At 55.0% G+C, this 25,215-nt stretch overlaps 1 protein-coding gene across 6 annotated transcripts; it reads right to left on the bottom strand.

Moving 5' to 3' along the window:
• Positions 1–748: 748 nt before the first annotated feature.
• RHCG (Rh family C glycoprotein) lies at positions 749–23,249 on the bottom strand. Of its 6 annotated transcripts, none has more exons than XR_004286261.1 (12): positions 22,900–23,249; positions 14,398–14,584; positions 11,810–11,960; positions 8,636–8,783; positions 7,634–7,800; positions 6,152–6,289; positions 5,898–6,034; positions 5,471–5,595; positions 5,177–5,250; positions 3,190–3,282; positions 2,714–2,793; positions 1,921–2,365 (listed from the first exon to the last, which is right to left on the bottom strand). XR_004286261.1 is itself a non-coding variant. In XM_032345546.1 (11 exons), the coding sequence occupies exons 1-10, from the start codon at positions 23,081–23,083 to the stop codon at positions 3,214–3,216; spliced, it is 1,380 nt and encodes a 459-aa protein (XP_032201437.1). In that variant the 5' UTR covers positions 23,084–23,249; the 3' UTR covers positions 749–891; positions 3,190–3,213. The 6 variants fall into 6 exon arrangements, 4 of the variants coding, with proteins under 4 accessions (XP_032201437.1, XP_032201438.1, XP_032201435.1 ...); XR_004286262.1 differs by having other exon boundaries at positions 3,201–3,282; XM_032345546.1 differs by lacking the exons at positions 1,921–2,365; positions 2,714–2,793 and adding an exon at positions 749–891.
• Positions 23,250–25,215: the final 1,966 nt, after the last annotated feature.

The following is a 25,215-nucleotide window of genomic DNA, read 5'->3' as shown; positions in this document are numbered from 1 at the left end:
CCCCAGCCTCACTCTAGCACCATCTTTAATAACCCTGTGACCTCCAAAGGGTTACTTATCAGCCAGGCCTCAGTCTCCCCACCTGTGAGATGGGTGTGCTAACAAGTTTCCGTCAGGGTGGCTGAGAGGTCAAAGAGGGAGCCTCCTGCACTCAGCACGGTCCATGGCTGCTGTCATCATATGGGAGTAAGAACCAGGAGGAAAGCAGGGGTGCCAACTCAGATGGGGGGAACAGTCTCTGGGAACCCGTACGGTTCTGCTGGAAACGCAAGGCTCTGCAGTGCTGGGTGTTTTTTAAGGACAAACCTCGCATGCGCCAACAATTTTTAGATGCCGTCCGGGATCATGAGGGGAGAGGCAGAGGGAGTCTGGGAAACAGGGGTCTAGACGCAGGTGTCTCACTCCATAGGGCCGGGAGCACGGAGGCGACAGATCAACCCCTGCCCTCGGTGCCCTCCCCGCACAGCCCCCAGGATCCAGGTCAGGTAACGGGGAGCGAGGGGAAAAGGGGTCCCGTCTCAGCCCCTCAGAGCCCCGTGCAGCACCGGGTCTATCCCCGCTGGCGGAGGGCTGGCGGGCTCCTGGGGCAGGCTCTGGGAGGGTCTCCCCCGGCGCGCCCCCGCCCCCGCGGACAGGCCCCTCCCCGGGCCTCGTGGGCGTGCCGCTGGGCGGGGCCGCCGGGCCGGGGGCGGGCGGCTGGGGCCCCCAGCTTCGCGGAAATCAAAGCCGCCGCGCCCCTCCTCGCCACGCCGCACCCCTGCCGCGCCGCCGCGCACCTCCTCCTTTGTCACAATGTTTTTCAATCCGGTGAAGCAAACTGTCCAATTAGAGCCGGGGCCTCCAGCTTCCATCTTTGCCGACGTTTAATTAACATGCTCCTCTTGGCAGCTGCTGACAAGTTCCAGAAACAGGTTGTAAAGGGTTTTTGTCTTTACCCAGCATGGAAAATGAGGGGTGTTACATCGCGGGAACATGAATAGGTTGCATTTCAGCTCCCTCCTCCCCTCCTTCTCCTCCCCCTCCCCTCCTCTGGCACGGAGAATGAAGGCCTGTGTATGTATGCATGTGTGAATTGTGAGGGGGCGGGGAGGGCGGATTTGGAGGCAGGAGAGACCTTCTCCTCCCGCTCCCCTCACCCCTTCTTCCCTGGAGTCTGCTCCACAAAGGGTCTGGATTCTGCATCTTATTGGCCAGCTGGCACACTTTTGCCTCACGTCTCTTTTAGCCATAGCAAACCTCGCCATGTTGATTCCCATCTCTGGGTCTCTGCCCCTGCTGTCCCTGTGCCTCTGTTCTGGTAAACTCCTATTCAGCCTCCAAAACCCTGCTCGGGTGACCCACTCTGGGAAGCCCCCTTGGGGAACTGGATGGCTGTCAGGATTGAGGATGGATCCCTGGCATCAGGTCGGTCCTCAGCTAGACTGAGAGCTCCCTGAGGGTAGGAAGTGTTAGTCTGCCCAGGGTGGTGGCTGGCTGCAGGAAGAGGGGAGAGTGAAACTGCTGAAGTCTCCTCCCACTGTGGAGGGAGGGAAGGCTGGCTTGGCAGGGAGGATGGACGGAAAGGTTGAGGTCAGGGGATTGGCCTGAAGGAGCCCCCCCCCCCCCATTCTCCCACCCTGCCTGAGTACCCTTGAACCAGAGCACGGTCACATGAAGGGCACAGTAAACATGGGTGTGTTTCTGGGATGGCTGACGTGAAGTCAACCTTGGAGAGAGGCCCCAGCCCAGAAGTGAGCCTGGAAGGGGGTCCCAGGCCGGGCAGGCTCCAGCACCCCAAATTCCTCCTCTTCAGCCTGGGATGATTCCCCTTGCACAGTGGATGGCGGGGTGGTGTGGGAGGGCAGGACTGGGGCAGGAGGCCGGGTCTCTTGGGTCCTTTTCTCCCTCAGATTGGCCCTGTTGAAGTACTCACACACATTCTACAAAGAATACCAAGAACGTTTATTCACGGAGGCCACCATCTGCATGGCACGGAGTGGTCTGGGGGGACGCAGGGAGCAAGAGAGGTGCTGGCGGAGGGGCAGGCAGAGAGTGGAGGAGCCCAGCAGTTGATGGCTGGCAGCTGAGTTGTCTCCTAGGAGGGCTCGGGTCCACGGCCAGCTCCCAGCCCCACTCCTGCCTGCTTTTCCTAGGATGTGGCCACCAAGACCGCTGGAGGCAGGTCTCCTCAGCCAGAACCCGGCTTGGATGCCCACTTTGTCTATAGCTCTTCCTAGTCCATTCTCAGGCAGGCCCCCTGGGATGAAGGGGAAGGGAAGGGAGGCACCCTGGGCCAGGCCAGCAGTGGGGTGCTGCTCGCCTTGCTCTTGTGTTCCCAGCTTGGTCAGCACGGCTCCTTTGGGAGCGCCGGGACAGTCTGCAGAGCCTGTAGGGAGAGAGCCAGGAGGAGCGGGACACTGTGGGTCCTGCTGTAGCCCCTCGGGCCCCTTTACCTTTTCCCGGACAGGGTGGGCATTAGAGGCAAGGGGTCCTAGCCTCACTCTTTATCCTTAAGCCGCAATATCCTCTCCTGCCCCATCACTCAGCCTTTTGCCCCAGACACAGCTCCTTCCAAGCTCTGGCCTCGAAGGGGATCAAATAGTACTACTGAGTACAAAGGAAATGACCTGCAGGGATCCCATGCTCCCCACTTGCTCTGTGGGGCCTCGAAGAGCCTGAGCTTCTCTGAGCCTTCATTTTCTCATCTATTAGAAAGAGGGAAAAGTAGTTGCACCTGTCAAGTGGCGCTCTCTGGAGGGTGAGATGCAAAAGGCAGGGCTTGGTGCATTCCACAGAGGAGCAAGGAAAGGTGAGCTGATGGGAAGAAGAAAGGAGGAGCGAGAAGAAAGGAAGAACTAGCTTGAGCTGATCGACTGAACAGAGCCAGACCTGTCATTTCCACTTTGAGAGACGAGGAAATTCAGGCTCTGTCTGTGGGTGAGGAGGGCCTCAAAGTCACAACCGGTAAGCAGCAAAACTAAGTGTGTAGCCAGATCACCTAGATCTTTTTTTTTAGTGCCTTCCACATATTCTTGTGCCTGTCTGGCTTGCTAGGAGTCTTATTCTGAGGCCACCAACCCCATGTGCCCACCCCAATCCAGGCAGGAGGGGTGGATTTCTTGATGCTTTCTTTTTGCCCCTTTACTGGTGGCATCCAGTTCCCAGCAGGGGCGGGGGGGGGGGGCACGGGGAGGACCTGCCCATGCTCACCTGCTTCTCACCTGGCCTGGGAGTTTAAGGTTCTGAGGGCTTGAGGGTAGAGTCCTCAGGATGCAAGACCGTGCTCTTGGGCTCCTCAGGCATCTGCGGAGAGAGGAGGGTGGCTCCAGGGGCATTGTCCCAGGCCAGATGGGTGTCCCTGGTAGGACTAGAACAACCTGGCCAAGTCTGGAGGGGTGGATGGTGTGTGGCGGGCGCCACCTTGTGATCACTGTGCAGAGCGCATGCAGAGAAGCAGGGCGGTCCTACACACAGGTATCCTGCCCTCTACGTCAGGTTAGCCACTGTCCAGGGTGCTGGGGCTCTGCAAGGACGACACAGGGTCCTTGCCCCACTTAGAGCAATGGGAAGGCATTCAGGTGATGGGCACAGTGACAACAGGAGCTGCAAACGCACACGAGAGGCTGATAACCCACCTGGGGGGGGTGGAATTCTGGTTGTGCAGAATGAACCCGCTTTTGAAAGATGAGTGGTAATGTGCCAGGAAGAGGCAAGCTCCCTGAACACCAGGCAGGTCCAAAAGTGAGGTAAGGTGAGATGTAGGGCAGACCGGAAACGGATGGGTAGCTGGAGTGGGGGTGGGGTGGAACAGCCTTGCGCTGCCTTCAAGGCTTTGATTTAATCTTAAAGATGGCCTCAGCAGAGGTCCTGGGGAACATCTGTCTCACCACATCCTCTGGAAGGCCACCTCATCTCCCAGGTAAAGCAGCCGGAGGCCAGGGGCCAAGCAGATAGACTGATGGTGCCTTACTTCCACAGACACAGAATTAGACCTCAAAACGGAGCACTGCTGAAGGGTATGCAGCAGCTAGAATGTGTGAACTAAGAATGATAAAGATCCAAACAGAACCAAGAGTGAACTCCTCTGTATGGGAATTGATAAGATTTTTTAGTTTATTTCACTAGTGGCAAATCCATGTGATTTCTCATGGTCGTGTCTAAAATAGTTTAAGTTCTGACTTTAAATATGGAATGAAAATAATGCTGCTAAAAGAAGAAAGTTTATTAAGAACGTAATGACACAGAATACTTTTTACAATAGAGACGGAGAGAGAGAAAGTGAGCAGGATCCCAAATCGGGCATAAATCCATAAATCTCTGCTAAGAAAAGTCTCAGCTGATAAAAAAATAAAATAAAACAACTGGAGGAACATAGACCCAAAATATTAGCAGTGCTTGAATTAGGGTGATGGGATTTCTTTCTTTTTTTCTCTATTTCCCAATTTCTCTTAATGAGCTTCTATTCATTTTATAATAGACATTTTAAAGAGAATGAATTCAAAAATATTATTAGTTATATACATGAAATTGGCTTATAGTGGATATCAGTGAAAATGACCCAGAAAACTTTCTGGTGTGGTTTTAAAATTACGGAGCCAAATGAAAGGCGGTGATGGACAGACCCGAGTCACAGGGGCCACAGACACAGGTTACGTCCTGCCCCGTGTCATGAGGGGAGATGCAGGTGGCTGTCATCTCCCCAACATCGAATGCCAGTAAACACCTGCAACAAGGATCCGTTGGGAGGGAGCCCTGCCTCAAGTCACAGAAAACCCAAATTGTGGCAAGTTTTTAAAGAAACGGAGTTCTGTGACATCTTACTACTTTCAGCTTCTAGAACAATGTTTCTCAAGTTGAGTTTCTGTACCGATACTTCTCTGGATGCTGAAAACAATGGAATGTCGCTCAGTTTTCTGGGCCAGAATCAGCTGGAAACTCGTTCCCATGAGGATGCCCTACTCAGTGACAGTTCTGGGCTGGCATCTGGGAAGCTGCCACACTTTGGGAACGACTGCTCTAGAATAAAGCCTTTGGCCCCCAGGAGACACACAGCCTCTGGATGGAGCAGGGTGATGCAGGCTCTGGCCCCAACCCTCAGCTTCCGGTCCCTCGGGCCCCAGCTCTGCTGATGCAGGCCGGGTCTGTGGAGAAGGGATATAACACCCTTTGTGCAGGGGAACCAGTCCCTGGAACTCACCTCCCAGTAGACCGAATCCTCAAAGCAGTTCTCATCAGCGGGTTGTCCCCAGACTGGCAGTTTCAGGATAATTCCTAAGGAAAGTTTGGGGTCACACAAGGTCAGGAACCACTTCTCTTAGCCTACCCAGGCCTTCCCCTTAGCTGAGAAGCACCCCCTCCCCACCCCCCAACTCAGTCCCAAAGCCACAAGTGCACAGGATTCCTGTGGGCTCTGGGCTGACCTCTGGTATATGCTCTAGGGTCCCCCACCCACCGCAGCCCCGCCTTCTTTAGCCCAGCCACTTCCACTCACCCACGATGCCGCCGCCCACCAGGGCCATGGCCAGGGACACAAAGAGCCCAGCAGCCTGAAACTTGCCCTGCATGCTTGCGTTCCAGTTAGTCTTGAAACCATCAAAGCCAAAGGCAAGGGCAAGCCTGGGGTGGAGATTGGGGGCAGATCAGGGCGGCACAGAGAGACCAAGAAACCCATTGCTGTGGCCCACAAATGTGAGCGGGCACCAAGGCTCTGAGCCTTCCTGTGTGCACTGGACAGATCAGATGGTTTCTAAGACTCATGAGGAGGGACAGAGGTTAGGGAGAGAGGCCCATGGACAGTGGTTCAGTTTGGGGAAGGCTAGGGGTAGCGACCGTATGTTGGACCCCGGAGGAACAGCAGGAAGGAGGAATGGAGAAGGAAGGAGGGAGCTCAGGCTCCCCTGTCCCTCCTCCATACTTACCCGTTTATTCCATACACATCGGTGGTGGCGCAAGACGCGGTCACGGCACCCACGATGGCACCGATGATGCCGGGAATGCCGTGCAGGTTGTGAATGCCGCACGTGTCCTGGATCCGCAGCCGGGCCTCCAGGAATGGCTGGACAGGGGAGACGGGTGCTACTCAGGCCCTGAGCAGTGGCAGGGGTTTGGGGAGGCCCCAGTACACGCAAACCCAGGATCCTCCAGCCCTCAGCCCCTGGCCTGGGGTCCTCACCGTCAGGTACACAAAACCCAGGGTGGACACGATGCCGCAGATGAAGCCAACGATGAGGGAGCCATAGGGCATGAGCATCATTTCAGCGGCTGTCCCCACGGCCACCCCTCCTGCGAGCGTGGCATTCTGGATGTGCACCTGGGTAGGGCGGGCAGGGCGGGCCGGAGCTCAGTCCTGTCCCCAGAGCCCGCCTGCACCAGCACGCCGTGTCTGGGGGCGCTGGCGCTGGGAGGCAGGGATGACTCCGAGGGCATCTTGCAAGCCGGCAGACCGCAGAGGGCCGGCTCCTGTGCTCTCTGCACACTGGGCACCCCCACCAGCAGGCTGGCCATCGTCCATGGACACAAATCTGTGTAATCGTGTCGGGGTGGGTGAACCCTCTTGGCACGTCTACACCTTCCCTCTGGCTCCGTATGCGCAGGTGCGCATGTCTGATGGGCTCTACACCCACGTCTGCTGACGTCAGGCGGCCGTGGGGCCCCACGCATGCGCACACGCCCGTGCCGGCGTCTGGGGGCCTGCACCAGCGCCCGCTGACCCTCTCTGGGGGCCCGACAGTTCCCGGTACTGTGCTGCCCGCTGTGGGGAGGATGTCAGTCCATCTCCACAACCAGCCCAGGAGGTAAGGACAGTAATCTTTGGATGTTTGCAGAGGAGGAAATGGAGGTGCAGGGAGACCGTACTAGCAAGGGGCAGAAAGGTGTCTTGATCCGGATCAGGGCGGAGCCGGGGGCCCCCGACTTTGACCTTGTTCCGTGTTCTTGTCTGCGCGGGGGTGTTGGGCGCACGCAGGGTTTGTCTGATTCTCTTCCCCCTGATGCGAACGTCCCTACCGCTCTGTGTGGTGAGTGTCCCACATATGCCCGCGTCAAGAAGCTAGTGTCAGACTGGGAAATAGAGAGGCGGTCTTCTTTTTATAGAAAAATCGACCAACACCTATGGGGTTGGGCCCCTCCCCACTAACGACAGAACGGTCTGTCCCAGTGGTGGGAGAGGAAGGACACTGCGAAACCATATGCCCAACCTCCCCCCGGGAAGTGGACAGACATCGAAAGGGTCCCCTTTCTGAGGGCATGGGGCAGGGCAGGTGGAGGCAGCTTTAGGAAGGCTGAGGACCAGCGTTTGGAGGATTGGAAGCCCGACAGAAGAGAAATGCCCCTGGCAACCGGACTAGGCTGGTCTGATGGGGCCCTCAGCACCCCAGACTGGGAGGACGAGAATGAAGAGGAGGAGACGCCCACCCAGAGCAGCCAGGGTAACAGAATCTGGGAATCTGGTTCTGGGCTCTGCGGAAAACCAGCTAGGGAATCCAAAACTGAGTCTCCCGGAGACTCAGTTTTTTCATGTGCAGGATAGGGGAGATCACCCTGATGCTGCCTGCCTCACAGAGTCGTTGGCCGGACATGGTGATCAGTGCCCACTGGGCGCAGGCAGTCATAGTCACACACACCCCCCGCCCCCCCGCCGCCCTCCACCACTCACCATGTCCAGTTTGCCCTTCTTGTGCAAGGCGCTGGACAGTGCTACTGACGTGAGCACGCAGGCTGCCAACGAGCAGTAGGTGTTGATGGCAGCTCGGTGCTGGGCGTCTCCATGGTTGGACACAGCTGAGTTGAAGCTGGGCCAGTACATCCATAGGAAGAGGGTGCCTGGCCAGACCAGACAGGACCGGTGGGCCCGGGTGGAAGAGGTGTTAGATGGGCCCAACAGAGCTTAGGCAGACTTCCTGTCCTTTAGTTCCAGAGATGTCATAGGACTCGTGTGCCCCGTCGTAGTTTCCCACCCCTGCAGCTTTACTCATGCTGGGGGCTCTTCCCAGAACATCCTTCCTGCCTAACTTCCAATCAGCCCTCCTCTGCTCCAGGAAGTCTACCCCAGACCCATAACTGGGCTGAATGCCTCCCCGCTTACTCCCATGGCATCATGAGGGAGAATCTTTTTCCCTATTGTAGTTAGATCATCTGGTAACATTGCCATCTCTTCCACCATATTGGGAGGAGCTCCCTGAAGGCAGGGCTGAATTTTAGGAGACCAGAGTGGGTGGCTGGTATGTATTCTCTGGAATGAATGGACACAGGAAGTAGGAATTCACACCTTGCCCTAGCCCAGGGGATGGACTGACCAGTTTCTGGGTGCCGCTTCATCTGCCTTGGGGCATCCTAAGGAGTACAGGATGAGTGATCAACTTCTTCCAGCCCCATAGGAAAAAGGGAAAAAATCTGGGATCTTGGAGGTGTCTACAGGCAACCCCTCCTCTGCCTTTCCCCCAAGGGAACTACCTGCCACCCACCAGACCATGTGGGTATCAGGTGTGATTATGGTGTTCTGAACTCCTCCTGGAGACCCTCACCTGTTAATGGGGGTTCTCACTCCTCATAGAGGTCCTCACCCATCATGGCAGCCCTAAGGCATCATGATGGCCCGTAGCCGGCAGGGCCATCTTCCCCCATCCCAGCGGCCCTCATTCATTATAGCAGCTCTCACCGATCATGGCAAAGAGATCCGAGTGGTACACAGCTTTCTGCCTGTCCTTGCTCTGATGTAGGCCGGGCCGGTAGAGGATCCAGGTCACTGTGAGCCCAAAGTAGGCACCAAATGTGTGGATGGTCATAGAGCCCCCTGCGTCCTTTACCTGGGGGGTAGGGATCTGTCAGACTCTGATACATTCTGTCTCTCCCAACTATTAGCACTTTCCTTGCCCACCCCCGTGAAACACACACACACACACACAAAGAGTTCCGTCTGTCTGACTCCACAAGCTTCAGGATGGAGCTCAGGGCTCCCACAGACCAATCAGTTGGGAAGGGGAGAAAGTGGGGATCCCTGAGCCCAAGCTGTGAGCCTGTCAGCAAAGTGCCAGGGCATCGTCCCCCAGCAGATGGGATTGTGCCCAGATGGGGAACCCCAGGCTTGGAGAGGACCTTGCTCAGTCAAGCAGTGGGAAGAGGTGAAGCAGAGCTAGAACCCAGGCCCCGCCCCTATCTAGTTCGTCACCCACTAGCTTCTCCTGTGTCTTAATTCCTGGGAGCCCTGCTGTTCCCTCTGGGCCTCCCCTCTCCGCATTGCTTCCTCCACAGCCACTCCTGGTCCAGCCCCAGTCCGTCTAGAAGGTCACTCCTCATCTCCCAGGCATCCTGCCACCCTTGCTGCCTGACAACCTTCCTGCTGACCACCCGCCCCCAGCCCAACCGCAACCCACCCTCCTCTCCTCTGTCCCCTATAGTCAGAACACGCAGATCGGTTTCTTCCTCTTCTGTCTCCTTCTGCCCTACCCCACTCTGTGCCTCAAGTTCCTCCTTCACAAAGTCGGGGAGACCAGGGTGCCTTATTTAGTAGGGCTGTCCCAACGGCGAAACTAGACAACTCATGTCTGGCACCTGGCGAGCGCCTGGTACCCCACAGGGGCTTGGTTGACTTAGCCTTCCTCCCTGTGCCCCCACCTCCTCTCTCTTTATCCTCCTCTTCCTCCCCACTCAGAACCAGTCTCAGGGGAAATTCCAATCAGAATCACACACTTGCTCCTTCACTGTAGGTGGGGAAATCCCGGCAGAGAGGTTAAGTGTGTTGTCCAAGGTCACAGAGCTAGTTAGTTGTCGGCAGAGCTCGGTTTCCTGGTTCCCAGCCTGACGGGTGCCTCTATTAGCTGTGGGACCTGGGCTGAGCCCCTTAACCTCTGAGCCTCAACTTTCTCTTCTGTAAAGTGGGGATAATAATTGCGCCTATCTCAGAGGGGAGGATTAATGAGGTAAGCCATGTGAGGCATTTAGAGCAGGGACCAGCCAAGGGTAAGTGCTCCTTGCATGTCAGCAGGGACTTGGCACAGAGACGGACTCAGAGGTTGTCATGCAAATTTCATGTCATGAAATTTCAAAGAATTTCCATAGCAGGTCTGGAGGATTTTTGAGGCCCTCTTAACTTGTGCCCAAGAGTCATTCTTGGCACACCCTCTTCCAGCAGGTCAGCCCACTGGAAACCTCTCACCGTGGGCCTCCCTCCAGGCCTAGCCACTCACTGTTCCCTCTGCCTCACTCCTTCGCCTGGTTGTTTCCCACTTCACTTCTAGCTTTGACATCTCTTCCTCCAGGAAGCCTCTCTGACCTGTCCTGCTGGTTCAGACACCCACCTCCCCTTTTAGGCCACCAAGGCCCTGACCCCACTCCTCATTATACTATGTGGTTACTGTCTACTGACTTCCTAGCTTCCTCTCTAGATTGTGAGCTCCTTAGGGTCTAAAGAGCTCTTCCCACCTATGTATGAGGTGCCCGATACGTAGTCAGACTCCCAAATGCATTTACTTGACAAATATTTGTTGAGCCCTTATTAGGCATTGAACTAGGTACTGGAGATCCTGATGGCCCAGAAACATCAGGTTTATCAGAAAAGGAGGAAGTTTACGAAGAAAATGAACCAAGTCAATGTGAGAGATAGTGACTTGGGGTGGGGGGCAGTAAAGTAAGGTAGAGGCCAACACCGTGGGGCAGGGGGGAATCTGGGAGGGCCTCTCTGAAGAGGTAATATTCCAGCTGAGACCTCAGTAATGAAAATGACTGAGGGATGAGCATTCCAGGCAAAGGGAATAGCAAGTGCAAAGGCCCTGAGGTGGGACCAAGCATGATCGTTGAAGAGCAGACAGCAGAGTGTAGCCAAAGCACGAAGAGATGGGGAGAGAGTAGATTATAAGCTTGGAGGGAAAGGCTGGGGGCAGAACATGTGGAGCTTTACAACAAATTTGGATTTTACTCAAAGTGAAATTTTAAAAACCACTGGAGGGTTTTGATCAGGGGAATGGTCTCACACAGATTATTAACAGGTCTCCATGGTTGCTGGTGGAGATTGGCCTGAGGCAGTGAGTAGAGCAAGGATGAAGATAGGGAAATGAGTTAGAAGAAAGAGATATGGTGGCTTGGACCAGCCTGGTGGCTGAAGAAAATGACAAAATGAATGACTGAATATAGTGGGATCTAAAAGAGAAAACAAAACAAAAACAAAAAAATCTCTCCCCCTTGTGGGGGGCAGTAATGTGCCAGGCAGAGTACAAATGTAGAGGAGTTTGGGGCTAAGAAATGGATGAGGTCCTGAATGACCTTCACCCCTGCAAAGGTACCAAAGAGGTTTCTGAGCTAGAGTCAGAGGTCTAAGGTACCCCTTACTTGGGCCACTGAATTGGCTGACTTCAAGGGGCGTCATTCCTGCCATAGTCCACATGAATGTCATCTCTGGAGTCGTGCAAGCCACAACCTATGCAGCTGTCCATGTCCACCATGGCTTTTCCCCTAGGATCCTTCCTTACAGACGTGTACCCCCAATCTACTGGGTCCTTTTCTTGGCAGAGCAAGCTGGGAATGAGGGGTGTATGTGCAGGAACATCCACTCTTTCCATCTGATATGTTGGAAAGAGAAAAGAGGGAGAAAACCACCATATGAGGAACCCCTGCTCTGCCAACGTGCTGATCTGATTGGCCAGGTGGACCACCATCCCTGCCCAAATAAATGTCATTACTCTCCTTTTAGTGATAAGGAGACTGAGGTTCAGAAGGTTAAGTGACAGGCCAAGGGTGAATTGAATCCAGCCAGCATGCCTCCCTGGCCCTCCTTTTCTCTCCTCCCTGCTGTCACCCCATGTGTCCCCCTGAACCGCCATCCTTGAGCCCTGCTCACCTCTAGCAGACTGAGGAGGATGTACTCATTCACTGAAAAGAGGGTCACTTGGAAGAGAGTCATGATGAGTAGCTGGACAGGGCTGACTTTGCCCAGAATTGCCCCAAAGGCCACACAGACAGAGCCCACGCAGAAGTCCGCATTGATGAGGCTGTGGGGAGACAGGTCAGGGGAGGGTCTGAGGCAACAGCAAAAAGTGGCACTCTGAGTCCTGGGTTTGAATCTGGATGTTGGCCATCTGTGCATTTGGCTTTGTGGCTTAACCTTTCTGAGCCTCAGTTTCATGATGTGGTCATGAACACACAGTATCTTTTTTTTTTTTTTTTTACTATTCTGTTAGTCACCATACAGTACATCATTAGTTTTTGATATAGTTTTTTGATATAATGTTCCATGCTTCCTTGCTTACATATAATACCCAGTGCTCCATGCAATCCGTGCCCTCCTTAAAACCATTGGGTTCACCCATGACCACCACCCCTCCTAGCACAGAGTATCTTAAATCTAATCTAGGAATGAAAAGAAATAGCACATGAAAGGGCCATCACAGCAATGGCACGTACCAGATGCCACACCCTTCCTCTGTGGCCCTCATCCCAGTGCCCCCTCAGGGAGCTTGTGTTCAAGGTACCCAGGTCATCTGGCTGCTGTTCTAGGACATGCCCCTTATGTGAGGGCTTGTCCTGCCCTCCATCCTCTACCTGCCCCTCCAGAACAACCTCTGACTGCCTCCTCTTTCAGGAAGCCTTCCTTGATTCCTCCATGCAGATGTGGTCTCCACCTCCAGACCCTTATCTCTCACTTTACACATGCTTCTGTCTACCAGGGCCCCGCTTGGGTTGGAGCTCTCATGACCTCCTCTTTACCTTTCCTGGGAGAGAGGATCTGTGTCCCCGGAAGAAAGAGAGGCCTTCCTGCAGGAGGTAGGTAGGGAACTGGGGGCTGGGTAGAAGGGGGCAGGAAAGCCAACAGAGAAAACAGAGGCAGAGGAGCAACCCAGTCCTTCTTAAGTCTGGACCCTGAAGGCCCAGCCAGCCAGCAGAAGGCTGATGGAGGCAGACAGCCAGGCAGATGTCGTCGGGCCAAAGGAGACCCTGGTTCCATCCACATGTCTGCCTAACCCAGGCCTTTCTGTGCTCAACCAGCGGCAAAGCTGTCAAGGATTCCAGGGCAGACTCATGAGAGTTGTTAGTGGGGGGATGGGGTTGGGTGCAGGGACAATAGAGGCTCCTTCCTCAAGACATTCACATCTAGAAGAAGTGCCCCTGCCCCATGCTCAGGTGTATAAGAGAATCCGGAGGTGAGAAGTAAGAAGCCAGCTAATTGTAGGGCCAGGGTGTGGAAATGGGCCCGGCTGTCAGGGTCCCTCCCAAGATGAGGATGTTCATTGGAACCTCGGCTTCCCTGTGAGCCTTGTTTACTGCTGTGTCCCCAGGGCCTCACACAGGGCCTGACTGAAGGAATCATGGCAGTTACTCAGTGCCAGGCAGGGAAACACCCGCTAGGTACTGCATAGGCCCGCCTGTACCACACCCAAACCTGAGGGGACAGGTACTATTACTAGCCACATCATAGAGATGGAACGGGGGGCTTAGAGAGGCTGTGCTATTTGCTCACGTTCCCATAACTGACCCATCGGACAGACGTGACCATTGGGAAGAAGGGACAGGGAGAGCAGAAAAGCCCACATCTTGGCCCATCAGCTCCCTGGAGACAGAGGCGTGCATGTCCCATCTCAGGAGGGCCCATGGAGGCTGGGGCAGAGCCTGAGGGCATCGCCCTGCAGAGACAGGTGGGACCTGGAGGACTCCTTAGCGGGGACAGGACGGAAGCCAGGAGGCGAGTCTGGGGACAACATGGTCATCCAGCCCTGGGCACCAGGACTGGCTCCAGCTCAGTTGCTGGAAATCAACGCCCTGAAAACCAGTTTGCCAAAAATCTCAATTTGTCGAGTGACCAACTTGCCCCATAACTGGTTCACCACACACTTCCAACTCACAAAGTATATGATGATTCCCTCTGAAGATTTCTAAAACGTTGTATGCTTCTGTTTTTTCAACTAGCCATAGCTCTCTTGCTGGGTGGGCCAGCTAAATATATTACAGGGTTTTTATTCTTTGGGTCTACAGTTTTGGGAGTGAGACTTTTCTTGTGTATTTTGAACTGCATGGTGATATGCATGGCAACGGTTTTATATACAATTAAAGGCTGACTTACTGATTCCAACACATTTTCTATTTTGTCAACTGTTTTTCCAGTTTCTCTTAAGTCACTTAAGAAGACTTAAGTCCCTGACCAGCTTGAGTGAACGAGTATCTTGCAAGTATTTGGCAGGTTTTAAGGTCAGACACCTGGCATATGATCCCCCGTTGGTGCCCCGGATGTGACGTGGTGTTACGGCAATTTGCCTCTAAACCCTTTCTGTGGACTTGGTCTTCCAAGCAGGCTAACGAGTGTTCCTTTGCACACCCGCCCCCTCGCCCTCTGGGCTCCGCCCCCGGGCTCACCCTTTCCCCCGGCCCCGCCCCGGGCCCGCCCCCACTCGCGCCGGGCCCGCCCTCTGGCCCCAGGGCCCGCCCCGCGCTCACTTTTCCACGCCCACGTGAATGTAGCCTTCGTGGTAGGAGTGGAACCAGCCCTGCATGAGCAGCGCCCATTGGATGCCAAAGGCCGCCAGCAGGAAGTTGAAGCCCACAGAGCTGTAACCGTAGCGCTGCAGGAAAGTCATGAGGAAGCCGAAGCCCACGAAGATCATCACGTGCACGTCCTGGAAGCCTGCGGGGAGAGCGCAGCCGGGGCGGGGGGGGGGGGGGCGCGGGGAGGGGGTGTCTCGGTGGTCTGGGCCAGCGCCCCCTGGCGCAGTGCTGTCTTCCCGGACGCCTGGCCCTCAGGTAGCCTCACGAACCCCCTCCTCCCATCTCTGCATCGGGATCCTGGGGCCAGGCTCCAGTTGCTGCAGGTAGAACCGCCACTGCCTGCATCTGTCCTAAGAACCCCTGGAGGGGTCTGGGCTTGGGGGGGGCGGGGGGCGAGGTGAGCCTCCCACTATAGAACGCTCCTTCTAATGCCAAGACATGCCGTGCCGTGGTAGAGCGCAAAATTGGCTGTGGCTCACACCTAGAATCTAGGGTCTAGAACCCAGATTTTCTGCGGCCTTGCCCCCTTAACTCCGTTTTTTTAGTACAGAGAAGTTAGTCTCCACTGGGTCTGCATCTCTGGAGGGGCCAAGCACGCGAGTTGAGCATCCTCCCCCTCACCCCAAGAATGTCTCATCCCACCTCCACCCCCAGCAAGTACACTTTCTTGCATCATGGAGACCCGAATCCGGACCCCAGTTCCTCCATCTGCTGCGCGGATGACTCTGGAAAGTCAAGTAGCATCCTTGGCTTTCTGTGCCCTCTATAATGCTTATAAAGCCTGCGGAGATTAAATGCGGGTGTGTAGGTACATCACCTAGCAGTGTCTGTCCCATAACAGGAGTTCAAACTGGACAAGTGTCATTGTTGCTTTATTATTTATTATTTGTTATTACTTAGGCATAGGTTCATTCTGAGTTTTGAGCCAACTCTTCTGCCAACTCTTGGGGTCTAGCCTTGACAACCTACTTCCCCTCTCACAGCCAGTTTTCTCCATAAAACCAAAGGGTGGATTAGAGTGATCATAACTGTTCTCCCAGTGCTAATGTTACCTGATTCTAGAGTCCCAGAAAATTAAAATAGAGGGCAAGGACCTTTGGGAAGCAAAGACAGTTACAAAAATATAAGGCACTGTGTGGGTCTATAGGACACAGGAGCTATATTGAAGGGTTCCCACTGGCCAAATCTGGGATGGTTTGAGCACCAAAATAATTACGTTTGGTAATAAATTAAAACCATTACAAAGTAGCAACTCGGAGTAGGAAATAAGTGAGAATGTGGGGGAAGGCTCTTGATGGTAACAGAATGCTGAGAGCCAGACAGTTAAATGTGGAATGAGCGCTGAAGTTGGAAAATCGTGATTTTCACAGTAAAGACTCTATCAGTGGATGCTGAATCCAGGGGGAAATTTTGATGAGGAGGAGAACATTTGCATTGTCTTTAAGAGTCTCCCCAGAGACTGAGTTGCAAGGGACTGGAAAAAAAAAAATAACAACCACCCAGTAATTATGAAGTGGAGAAACAGGACGACTTCTCAGCGGGGTGATCAGAATTAACCTTACTCATGAGGGACAGGTGGGTTACCGCGGGCCTTCAGATGTGATCATCTGAAGGCAACTTATCACCTGTATGGCATTCTAGCCCAGCAGGCATTATCCCAGTCCACTTACAAGGAAGATCAAACAGAAAACGAGTAATATGCCATTAGAGGGTGTGTGTGTGTGTGTGTGTGTGTTCGTGCGCACGCACACTGAGGCTGTAGTCTTGACAAATGTCAGTGTCGTAAAAGACAAAGGCGGCAGAAATGTTCCAGGTTAAAAGAGACTAAGGAGACATGCCAGCTACCTTCACTACCTAACTCAGGACTGGATTCTGGATGTGACGGGGGGAATGGGAGGAGAGCCGCGAAGGTCGTTGTCAACAAAAGTAGAAAATAATTAGAAAATTCGGTTGAGGAAATGAGATCGGAACCGTTTATTAAGCTATTACACAACGTAGATGGATGAAATTGATTAGCCTGGTGTTGGAAGAGAATCCCTCCATGCTCAGGACACATCCTGGGGTCATGAAGGTGACAACAGGGCCATGGCATGTGTAACTGACCCGCAGGTGGTTCAGAGGAAACAAGTGTGTGTGTGGAGAAAGAGAAGGAACAGGTCGCTGATTGGGAGTTACAGAGTATATAGTGCGCTTTATGCTACTTCTGTTTTAGCAACTTTTTGCAAATTTGAAATTCTTCCCAAGTAAAAAAAAAAAGGTGGGCGGGACCTGCAGGGTCTTTCTACATTCCTGGCTCCCCCTCCCCCCATGAACCAGCAGCACAGGTCCTCAGCCCTGCTCCAGGGTCTCTGGCTGTGGCCTCCCCCTGCCCAGGATGCTGTTCCCACAAAATGGAGGCCAACAACTTCTTTTCCCGCAGATCTCATCCAAACATGGCCTCATCACAGAGGCCCTCCTGACCCTCCCGTTTAAAGGCGGTTTGCCCTCTCCCAGCACCCCCTTCCTTCCTTTCTAGTTCTTTCCACTGTGTGCAGTTGGAGTGTTTGTCCTGCCCACCAGACTGGAAACTCCCAGAAGGCGAGGCCATGCCTGTTTCCTTCCAGCCGCTGTTGCCCCGCACTTGGGAGAGTGGCCGGGGAGACTCTCCGTCACTGTCTGTGACGGAATGAATGATGACGGCTGTCACCCCAGCAGCACCGAGGGTGTCCGCTGAGCAGCCAGTCAGGGGAGGCTGTGGTCCCTCTCCAGTCGGACACCTCTTGCACCCCGGGGTGGAGAGCCTGGCCGAGGTGGCGGCAGCGGTGCTGATGCTATAGCAGTCCTGACCTTGCCTGCCCCCGCCTACCCCCCACCCCAGTCTCCCTGGGGCCCAGGCCACGACCACAGTCCCCTTGGCTAGCGGGCACCTGGAGGCGGCTTAGGGATGAGGTGCTGGCGCGGTGCCGGGCGGGGGCGGAGGCATGCCAGCTGGTGCCAGGGAGCCGTGGGTCTCACCCCAGTGGGGTGCTGTGAGCGGCTGTCTGGAGACCTGTGCGGGTCTGCATGAGCCAACAGCAGCTCAGTGGAGGTTTCACAATGTGTGCGGCTGATTTCGTGTATTACCGCGCTTCATGGTTTATCACGTTTCCAACTGTTGTGGGGGGATCTGAGCTAATGTGTGTGAGGCACCATACGTGGCATCATGGTTATTCTTGGGAAGAACGGATGGGTGGCAGACTGGAGGAGAGGTGTGAAAGAGGGAGGTGATACTTTCAGACTCCAGTTCCAGCAGCAGCGGGGGGAGCTGGTAGGAGGGCAGAGCTGCCGATAGACCCTGGGATCTGGGAGCTGGTTGTGAAGTGGGAGGGAGGGGCTGGGTCAAGTGCTGGCCTTGGGGGACCACGGCGGGGTGGGCATGGCGGGCGAGAGGGACAGAGCCTGGCTGTGTGGGGTGAAGTGGGGATCTGAGACCCGGGTGTGGGGGGCAGGCCCGCAGATGGAGCTGTGAGTCAGAATGTGGGCACAGTGAGGGGGAGACAGCAGCTGAGAGCTGGCCGGGGAAGGCGCTGGCAGGGGGTGGGAGGAATCCCCCGGGAAGAGGCAGCGTCACAGAGGGTGGGGGCCTTTCAGCCGTTTGGTGGCAGAGAGGAACCATGTGGGCAGGGGCGGAGGGTGGGTATGTTGGGGGGGCCCTCCTGGGGAATAGCTTCAATTTCAGGGCTGCCTGACACCCTCCCCTTCTTAGCACACCATCTCTGCCTGCCCCCTCTTGCCAGTTCTCTGTCCTCTGTGACTCCCCTTACTCCCCGGCTATCCTGACCTCTCTCTCTGCCCCTCTCCGGGGGTGCCCCCGGGGGTGCTCCTGCCCCACTTGGAGCACACAGACAGCAGCTTCCCTCTCCTGGGGCACCTCCCCGTTCATTCTCTTGCTCCCTTTCTGTTTCTCTCCCACACTGGTCCTAATTTAGAACCCCAACCTACCAGTTGAATAATTTATGTTTCATAAGGTTGGGTGCTTCCTAAAATGCTTTTACTAGTAATGGTTCGAAGGTCCCAACTGTGTGACCTTCGGGAAGGGCATCATCTCTCGGATCTGCAGTTTCTTATTCTGTAAAGTGGGCTTAGTCCATGTGTTTGGGAAGTGCTCACCCCAGAGTTCTGGGGTGCACATGTAATGACTTCATCCAGCCCTGGGTAGAGGCCTGGCTCTTTTGCAAAGTGATCAATCATATTAGCTACTATTTCTCTTTTCTCCTTCAAGGCTGTCTTTGTGTTTCGCAGAGTCGGCGACTTGCTGTAGATCAGTGGAAGGTGATGAGACACCTCCCTTCCCCCCCTTTCTCCCCAGCCTGGGGTGACACAGCAGTCCTGCGCCTCCCAGAATCTGTCCTCTCTACCCAGAGATCTTCCCCCAAAACCAACGGGGCGGGACAAGCATGCTGGCTTGCAGCCACGAAGGCTGCCACAAGGGGGCACCAGTACACAGCAGCTCTCACTCCCGTTCTCCAACCCCTTGCTAGGTCTAGAGGGGCCCCTTTTCCCCCACCTCCAGAATGTGTCCCCAGCGAAGCCGGCAGTGGCTCTGAAATACGAGTTTCCCATGCCACTGGACCACAGCAGCTTCCTCCCCTCTGCCGCCCCGGCACAGAGAGCATGGAGCCCTGCCTGGTGCCGGTGGGTGCTGCTTCCTTCCTACTCTCTGCGGGCCAGCCAGGCCCAGTCTTTCCCTTGGAGTCCTCCTGGCCATTCCAGCACTTCCCCAAGGCTCTGTGTCCACCTCCCCCACACCTCAGATCAGACCCGGTCACCGCACAATCTCCTGGCAATGGCGCAGAGGCCCCGGGAAAGCAGGTGGGCTGTGGGGAGGGAGGGCTCAGCCAGTCCCGTCCCTGTCCCTGGCGCCCAGAGTGTTGGGCACATCTCTAAGGTCCATTTGGGCACCACAAGATGGAAAGAAATGCTCTGCCTGACAGAGCCTGCAAAAAGCACTTGTAAGTGGGGAAAGCACAGAGGAATTTAAATGCTCACATTTAGGGACAAACTAATATTCAGGGACACACTCCTTGGCCATATGTCTAAAGAGATGCTGAGCCTCCACTCGTGTCCCTTCAGCGCCAGAGCACTCACTCCCCTCTGAGGACACCTGATACCAGCATTCACTGTCCCCTCACTTCCTGCCCCCAAATGGGCCCTAACGGTCCCCTGCCCTCTTCAGGTTTCCTGGAGAGCCAGTGCATTAAATAACAGTCCCACTTCACAGATGAGCATACTGAGGCTCACTCCATTTAGTGAGGGACGCAGATCTGTTGAATTCCACAGTCCAGGTTGTGCTGCCCTTTGAGTCTTGTGGGCAAGCTTGTCCTTTACTAAATGGAGCTGAGTCTGAGGGGGCAGGTCCCAGAATTGCAGAGCGAGCCTGGCTGCCGTGGCTTCATGAAACAGTCTTTCTGGGGTTGAAACTACGGCAGCCTCTGCCCTCGGTCATGTCCTAGAAATGTGTCCACTCCTCCTGCAGTCTTTGCAGGAAGTTTCAGGAGCGCAGACTCTGAGGGCTCCTCCTCAAGCCAGCTTCCCCCGGACCCTTCCAACAGCCACTGAGGCCCCAGAGCCCTAGCCCGTGAGGAGCACGGACCTCAAAGGGCACTGTCAGGGCAGGTCCCCAGCTGGCTTAGTGCCTGCTGCCTGCTGAGGGGCCCATGCCTGGGGAGCAGTCCCGAGGCCTTCCTGAGGCCCAGCCCGAGCCAGCTGGAGCTGGACGCTTCTGGAAACCTGAGATGCCCAGCAGGCTCCACTAATCCCCTGGGGAAGGAATGAGGCCCACACAGGTGTTGTGTGGACAGCCTAGCGCCAAGAACCCAGAAGGTACCAGAAGGGCACGCCCTCATCCCTGGCCCCTGGGAACTGCCATACTGGAGCCGCACCGGTGCCACAGGGAGGCCGCCCGCCCTCTACCCCTAACACAATCACCACGACCAGGTGGACCAGAAAGGGTCAGGGGAGGGGGGAGGGAACTGGAAAGGTGCCAGGAGGAAGGAGAGCGAAGGGAGAGGAACCCAGGGCTCCTCCGCGGGCTCTCTGGTTTCCTAGTCACTCTCCTCCCAGGCCTTGGTCTCCTTGTGTATAAAATGGGAACCCAGACCCTGCCTTCCTCCTGGGGCAGTGGGGGCATCCAAGGAGAGAATGCACGCCCGCTGGCTTGCCTTGTTGCCACTACTTGCCAAGGAGTCCTGAGGCCAAGGGTCTCTCTCCCTGTACTGCTTTCCTCTCTGTCACTTCCTGCGTGGTGACCAAAAGCTTCTCAGCACGCACGGGAAACAGCAGGGGAAACTCAAGCCCGCCTTGATGGCTGCCTTGTTCCCTCTTAGGAACCTCCCTCCTATCCCTTTCACAAACCCTACCCTTGGGCCACTCTGCACCACTCAACGCGCTCCCCGCATGCCTGCCCTGCTTCCCCACGCCCCCACTGTCCCACCACCTTCCGAGAAGTGGAAGAGAAGTGCCCAGAGAACCTGACCCCATGGAGGACAGGGTGTTGGGGTGCTCTCAATGAGTCTGGGAGCCCTTTGGGGCCAGAGACCCAGGATATGCAACTTGTTCCTCCAGAGCGGCCGTTAAGTCTTGGTCTCTTGGAGGAGTCATGGTTTATGTGTGTGTCCTGGCAAATGACTACTAGCACAACTCCCCACCTCCTCACTCTCTAGAGTGTCATTGGTTGATAAATGAAATGGCCACCCCATAGGTAAGTGATTGATTGGTGTGGGAATAAATGAAGGTGGATGTGGAAGGGGTGGGGATAGAAGCTGGGGAGATGCGAGGGCCACACCTCTTGTTGGGAATGTTCTGTAGCTTCCATTTGAGGGCTTTGAGACTTTCCACTGCCTGGACCCATCAAGGACCCATGACTGCCCGTGGGAGACCTTGCCTCCTATGCTTTGCTGGGAGGCTGGCTTTTTTGCTAAGAGATAAGTAAGCGCTAGAGTGGAGTGGAACAGGCAAAGGAGGGTCTCCAGCTGGCCTGCCTCTCCATTTGCGGGGTCAGTTCAAGGAGAGTCAAGGTGGGCAGTGAAGGGCAGATTTAGAGTCCAAATTCTAAGGCCAGAGCTGTCAAGATCTCTTAAAACATGACCCTGAGTAGAGCCCAGTAGAGGCTGTGGTCTCAACCAGCACAGGGTACAACCCCCTTCCATCACCTCCCTTCTTCTAGGCACCATAATTCTATTAATGTAGCCTGTGGGTAGCTTTTTGGCAGCCATTTAATACGGCTGGCTCCCAGTGTGTTGGTTGACCCCTCACCCTCGTCTTTGTTCATGCAGGCCGTCATCCAGAATGTATGCTGTTATTTATCTGGATCTAAGTGAGGTAAATGTTCCCATCACTGAGGGTTTTCAAGCCATGGAGGGAACGCCAGTGGGGAGAGGTGGCTGTTGCTGACGAGCTTTACGGTCCATGCTGAGACTAACAGTCTGTGACCACGTGAGCACCAACAAGTTGGAATGACTGCCATTGGCTGCTGGTGGATGGTGTGGGCAGTCAGAAAGCACACGGGTATGGAAAGAGCCCTGGGCTGGGAGTTTGGAGGTTGGGCTGACCTGAGTGACCTTGAGCCAGTTTTTCCAACTCCTGAGTCCCAGGGCATCTGTGCTCAGTGCTCCTCCACTAAGTGCTCCCTTACGAAGTGAGGGCTCCATGGCCAGCCCCATGCCAGAGCTCGACGGGCACTATCTCACGCCAGCCTCTCCCCAGCCCAGTAAGGCAGAGGTAGAAATGGAGTCTCAGTGAGGTTGACCCGTGCCTAAGGCCACCCACCTGGTCAATGGCGGAATCGTGACAAAAGTGATTCCAAACCCATTGGTGATTCCAAACCCATGCTCTTAAGCACAGTAGCACAGACACCAGAGAATTCAGGATTCCCCTTCTTCCTCTCCAAGCCAGAAGAGGGCAGGTGCCCTGGTCCGCATGCCTCTCCCTGCACACCTCTCCCCACAGCCACTGCAGCCCTTGACTTGGGACCAAGACCAGCCCAAGATTTGGAACCTTGACTTGACGGGCGCACCTGGACAAGGGAGCCGGTGTCCCCCCCTGGCTGGTGACTGAGATGGGACTCGGGTCTTTGGAGGACAAGTAGGGTCCTCTGACAGAGAAGCTGGACACTCTGATGGCCCCGGGGAGGGAGTTCTCCCTTTGTTTAACGCAGGGAAAAGGGGTTAGCGCGCACGTGGCCCTTTCTCAAACGAGCTCTCCAGAGGCTGGCGGGGGCGCGGTTGGGAAGGCTGAGTGGGGAGGACCACGGGGCTCCAAGGGAGGGAGCAGGGAGCATCAGCAGCTTCTCCTTCTCCAGCGCCCTCCCGCCCTCTGTTCCCGAGCAGCGAGGCAGGGCTCTTGGCGGGAAGCGCCGCGGGGACCTGCGTGTGTGTGTGTGTGTGTGTGTGGGGGGGGGGGGTGCCTCTGGGGGGCCTGCGGGGTGTCCGGACTTACTCGGGTAGCGGTAGTAGAATTCGTTCTCCAGGTCGCTGGTGTTGTGTTGCGCCTTACTGTCGGCCCAGTGGGCGTCGGCATCGGCCTCGTAGCGCACAAACACGCCGAAGAGGACCACCATGGCCACCTGCAGGAGCAGGCAGGTGACCGGCAGCCGCCAGCGGAGGTTGGTGTTCCAGACCATGCTGCGGGGAGGGCGGGGCGCCTGGCCGCGGAGGGCAGCGGGCAGTTCGGACCCACGCTCTCAGGCGGGAGAGGCTTATAAGACCCGGGAAGGGGCGGGGCGGCCGCGGAAGGTGGCGGAACAGCTGACACGGGTGCCGCCCGCTCGCTCGCCCAACCGGCGAGGGGACCCGTGGGCTCGGGGCTCGACTCCCCCCCCAACTCCGGGGGCCTTCCCGAAGCTCCCGGGCCAGCGGCCGAGTGGGCAAATGGGCGGGGATCGAGGCGCCCCAACCTCCGCGGGTCCCCTCGATACCTGGGCGGGCCGCTGGTCTGTCCCCTTTTGTTCTGGACCGGAGACAGGAAAAGGCGGATTGTCAGCCTCCCACGGAGAGAGGAACTGGAGGGATTCCTAGACGGCGCTCTTCATCACCAACATCACCACCATCAGCCCTTCCTTTTTATGATCACAGGATTTACAGAATACGTGGAAAACCAGGGAAGGCTAAGAACTGTCGCAGACCGAGAAGCCCGGAGAGGCGCCACTGCTGATACAGTCCGTACCATGGAACAGAGAGGATGTTGGGGGGAAAACTGGTGAAATCCACACGAAGTGTGAACTTTAGTTCATGGCGATGTGCCCACGTGGGTTTCACGGTTGTGGCAAATGTACCAGGCTTAGGTGAGATGTTAGCAGGAGACCCTGGGGGCCGGGTAGTGTCCGGCACTAGGGGAGCTCAGTACTATCTTTGCAACTTTTCTATAAGTCTAAAATTATCCCTGAAAATAGGGTATTAAGAAAAATTTTGTATATGTGTGTGTGTTTATATATATGAATGATCAGAACAGTTGACTTTTTCACAATTCATTGAGCTTGATCAGGAATTATCTGTTGGTCAATATGTGGGATATTGATGTGAGGGAACCATAGAATTTAAGTTAAATCTTTTGCTTAGCCTATATTTTATCGACATAAATTCAATTTTCTAATTTTTCTTTAAAGAAATTGAATACAGAGTGCCTGGGTGGCTCAGTGGGTTAAGTCTCTGCCTTCGGCTCAGGTCATGATCTTAGGGTCTTGGAATCGAGACGCGCATTGGGCTCTCTGCTCAGTGGGGAGCCTGCTTCCTCCTCTCTCTCTGCCTGCCTCTCCACCTACTTGTGATCTCTGTCAAATAAATAAATAAAATCTTTTAAAAAAATTGAGTGTAACTGTATTGTAGAGATTTTGGAAAAGATAGAAAGCACGAAGAGGAAACCAGAAAACCACCTGTAATTCCTCCACCTGAGGCAACAATAACATGAGAAAGAGAAAGAGGAAGAGATTCATTCTGTAATACTGTTTTATAGCTGCTTTATCCACTTAATAGTTTGTAAACAATAGTTTGTGAACGTTACAAACTTAGTAGTTTGTAAAAAAAAAAAAAGTTTGTAAACATACTCTTGTTTACTGCAGCATTTTAAATGGCAGGACATACCCTGCCTTATCTAGCCAAACCCCTATTGTTAGGTGATGGGGTTGCTTTGGGTTTGTCTGGTGTAGTAAATAGCACTGTTGTGAACATCCGGGTAATAGGTCTTTGTATGGGTTCCGGTGAGTTCCCAGAGGCTGAATCGCTTGGATACATGCTGCAAGAAGTTCCCCAAAGTGTGTTCCTCCTGCATCGTGTGGTACCCATGCACCCTCACTGGTGCTGGATTACAGAAAACCATTGCCAGTTCGAATCCCAGATATGTAAAAGGCAGGAATGAGCCCCTGATCAGGGTGCTGGGAACTCAAATGTAGCCCTGCTGTATTCACGTGGGCACCATTCCCTTAGCAGGAGAAGCAGCCGGCTTCAAGACCCAGCCAGACATGCAAAAGGGATACCAGCAAGAGGGGCTGTTTATTACATATTTGCCGTGGCCAAACCTTTTAGACATGTTCTGATTCTCCGTGGAACCCTTGCAGCATGAACAATGGATCTGCATCCTACGGATGAAACTGAGTTGAGATTCCAACTCGGGGCTGTCCTATCTCACTGCACCGTGCTGCCGGCCCCCTCTGGGCAGGGCAGAAGGAAGGTTTGGTTTCAGGTAGGTGTACCCACCGTTGCAGAGAGAGACCTCTACATGCACAGCCAAGGGAGAGTGGAGGGCAGGAGGCAAGGGCTG

The sequence above is a fragment of the Mustela erminea genome, chromosome 5, assembly GCF_009829155.1.
Source record: "Mustela erminea isolate mMusErm1 chromosome 5, mMusErm1.Pri, whole genome shotgun sequence".
In the NCBI taxonomy this organism is placed as follows: domain Eukaryota; kingdom Metazoa; phylum Chordata; class Mammalia; order Carnivora; family Mustelidae; genus Mustela; species Mustela erminea.
The sequence above is the reverse complement of the archived record's forward strand: the minus strand, read 5'-3'. Positions and strand labels throughout refer to the sequence as shown.

Excerpts from the sequence above, each read along its gene's own strand:
- RHCG (XM_032345546.1), bottom strand. The coding sequence starts at position 23,083 with ATGGTCTGGAACACCAACCTCCGCTGGCGGCTGCCGGTCACCTGCCTG. Across the intron at positions 14,585-22,899 it reads ATTCTACTACCGCTACCCGA|GCTTCCAGGACGTGCACGTG; the intron begins GTAAGTCCGGAC and ends CTCTCCCCGCAG. Across the intron at positions 6,290-7,633 it reads AGAAGGGCAAACTGGACATG|GTGCACATCCAGAATGCCAC; the intron begins GTGAGTGGTGGA and ends CGCCCTACCCAG.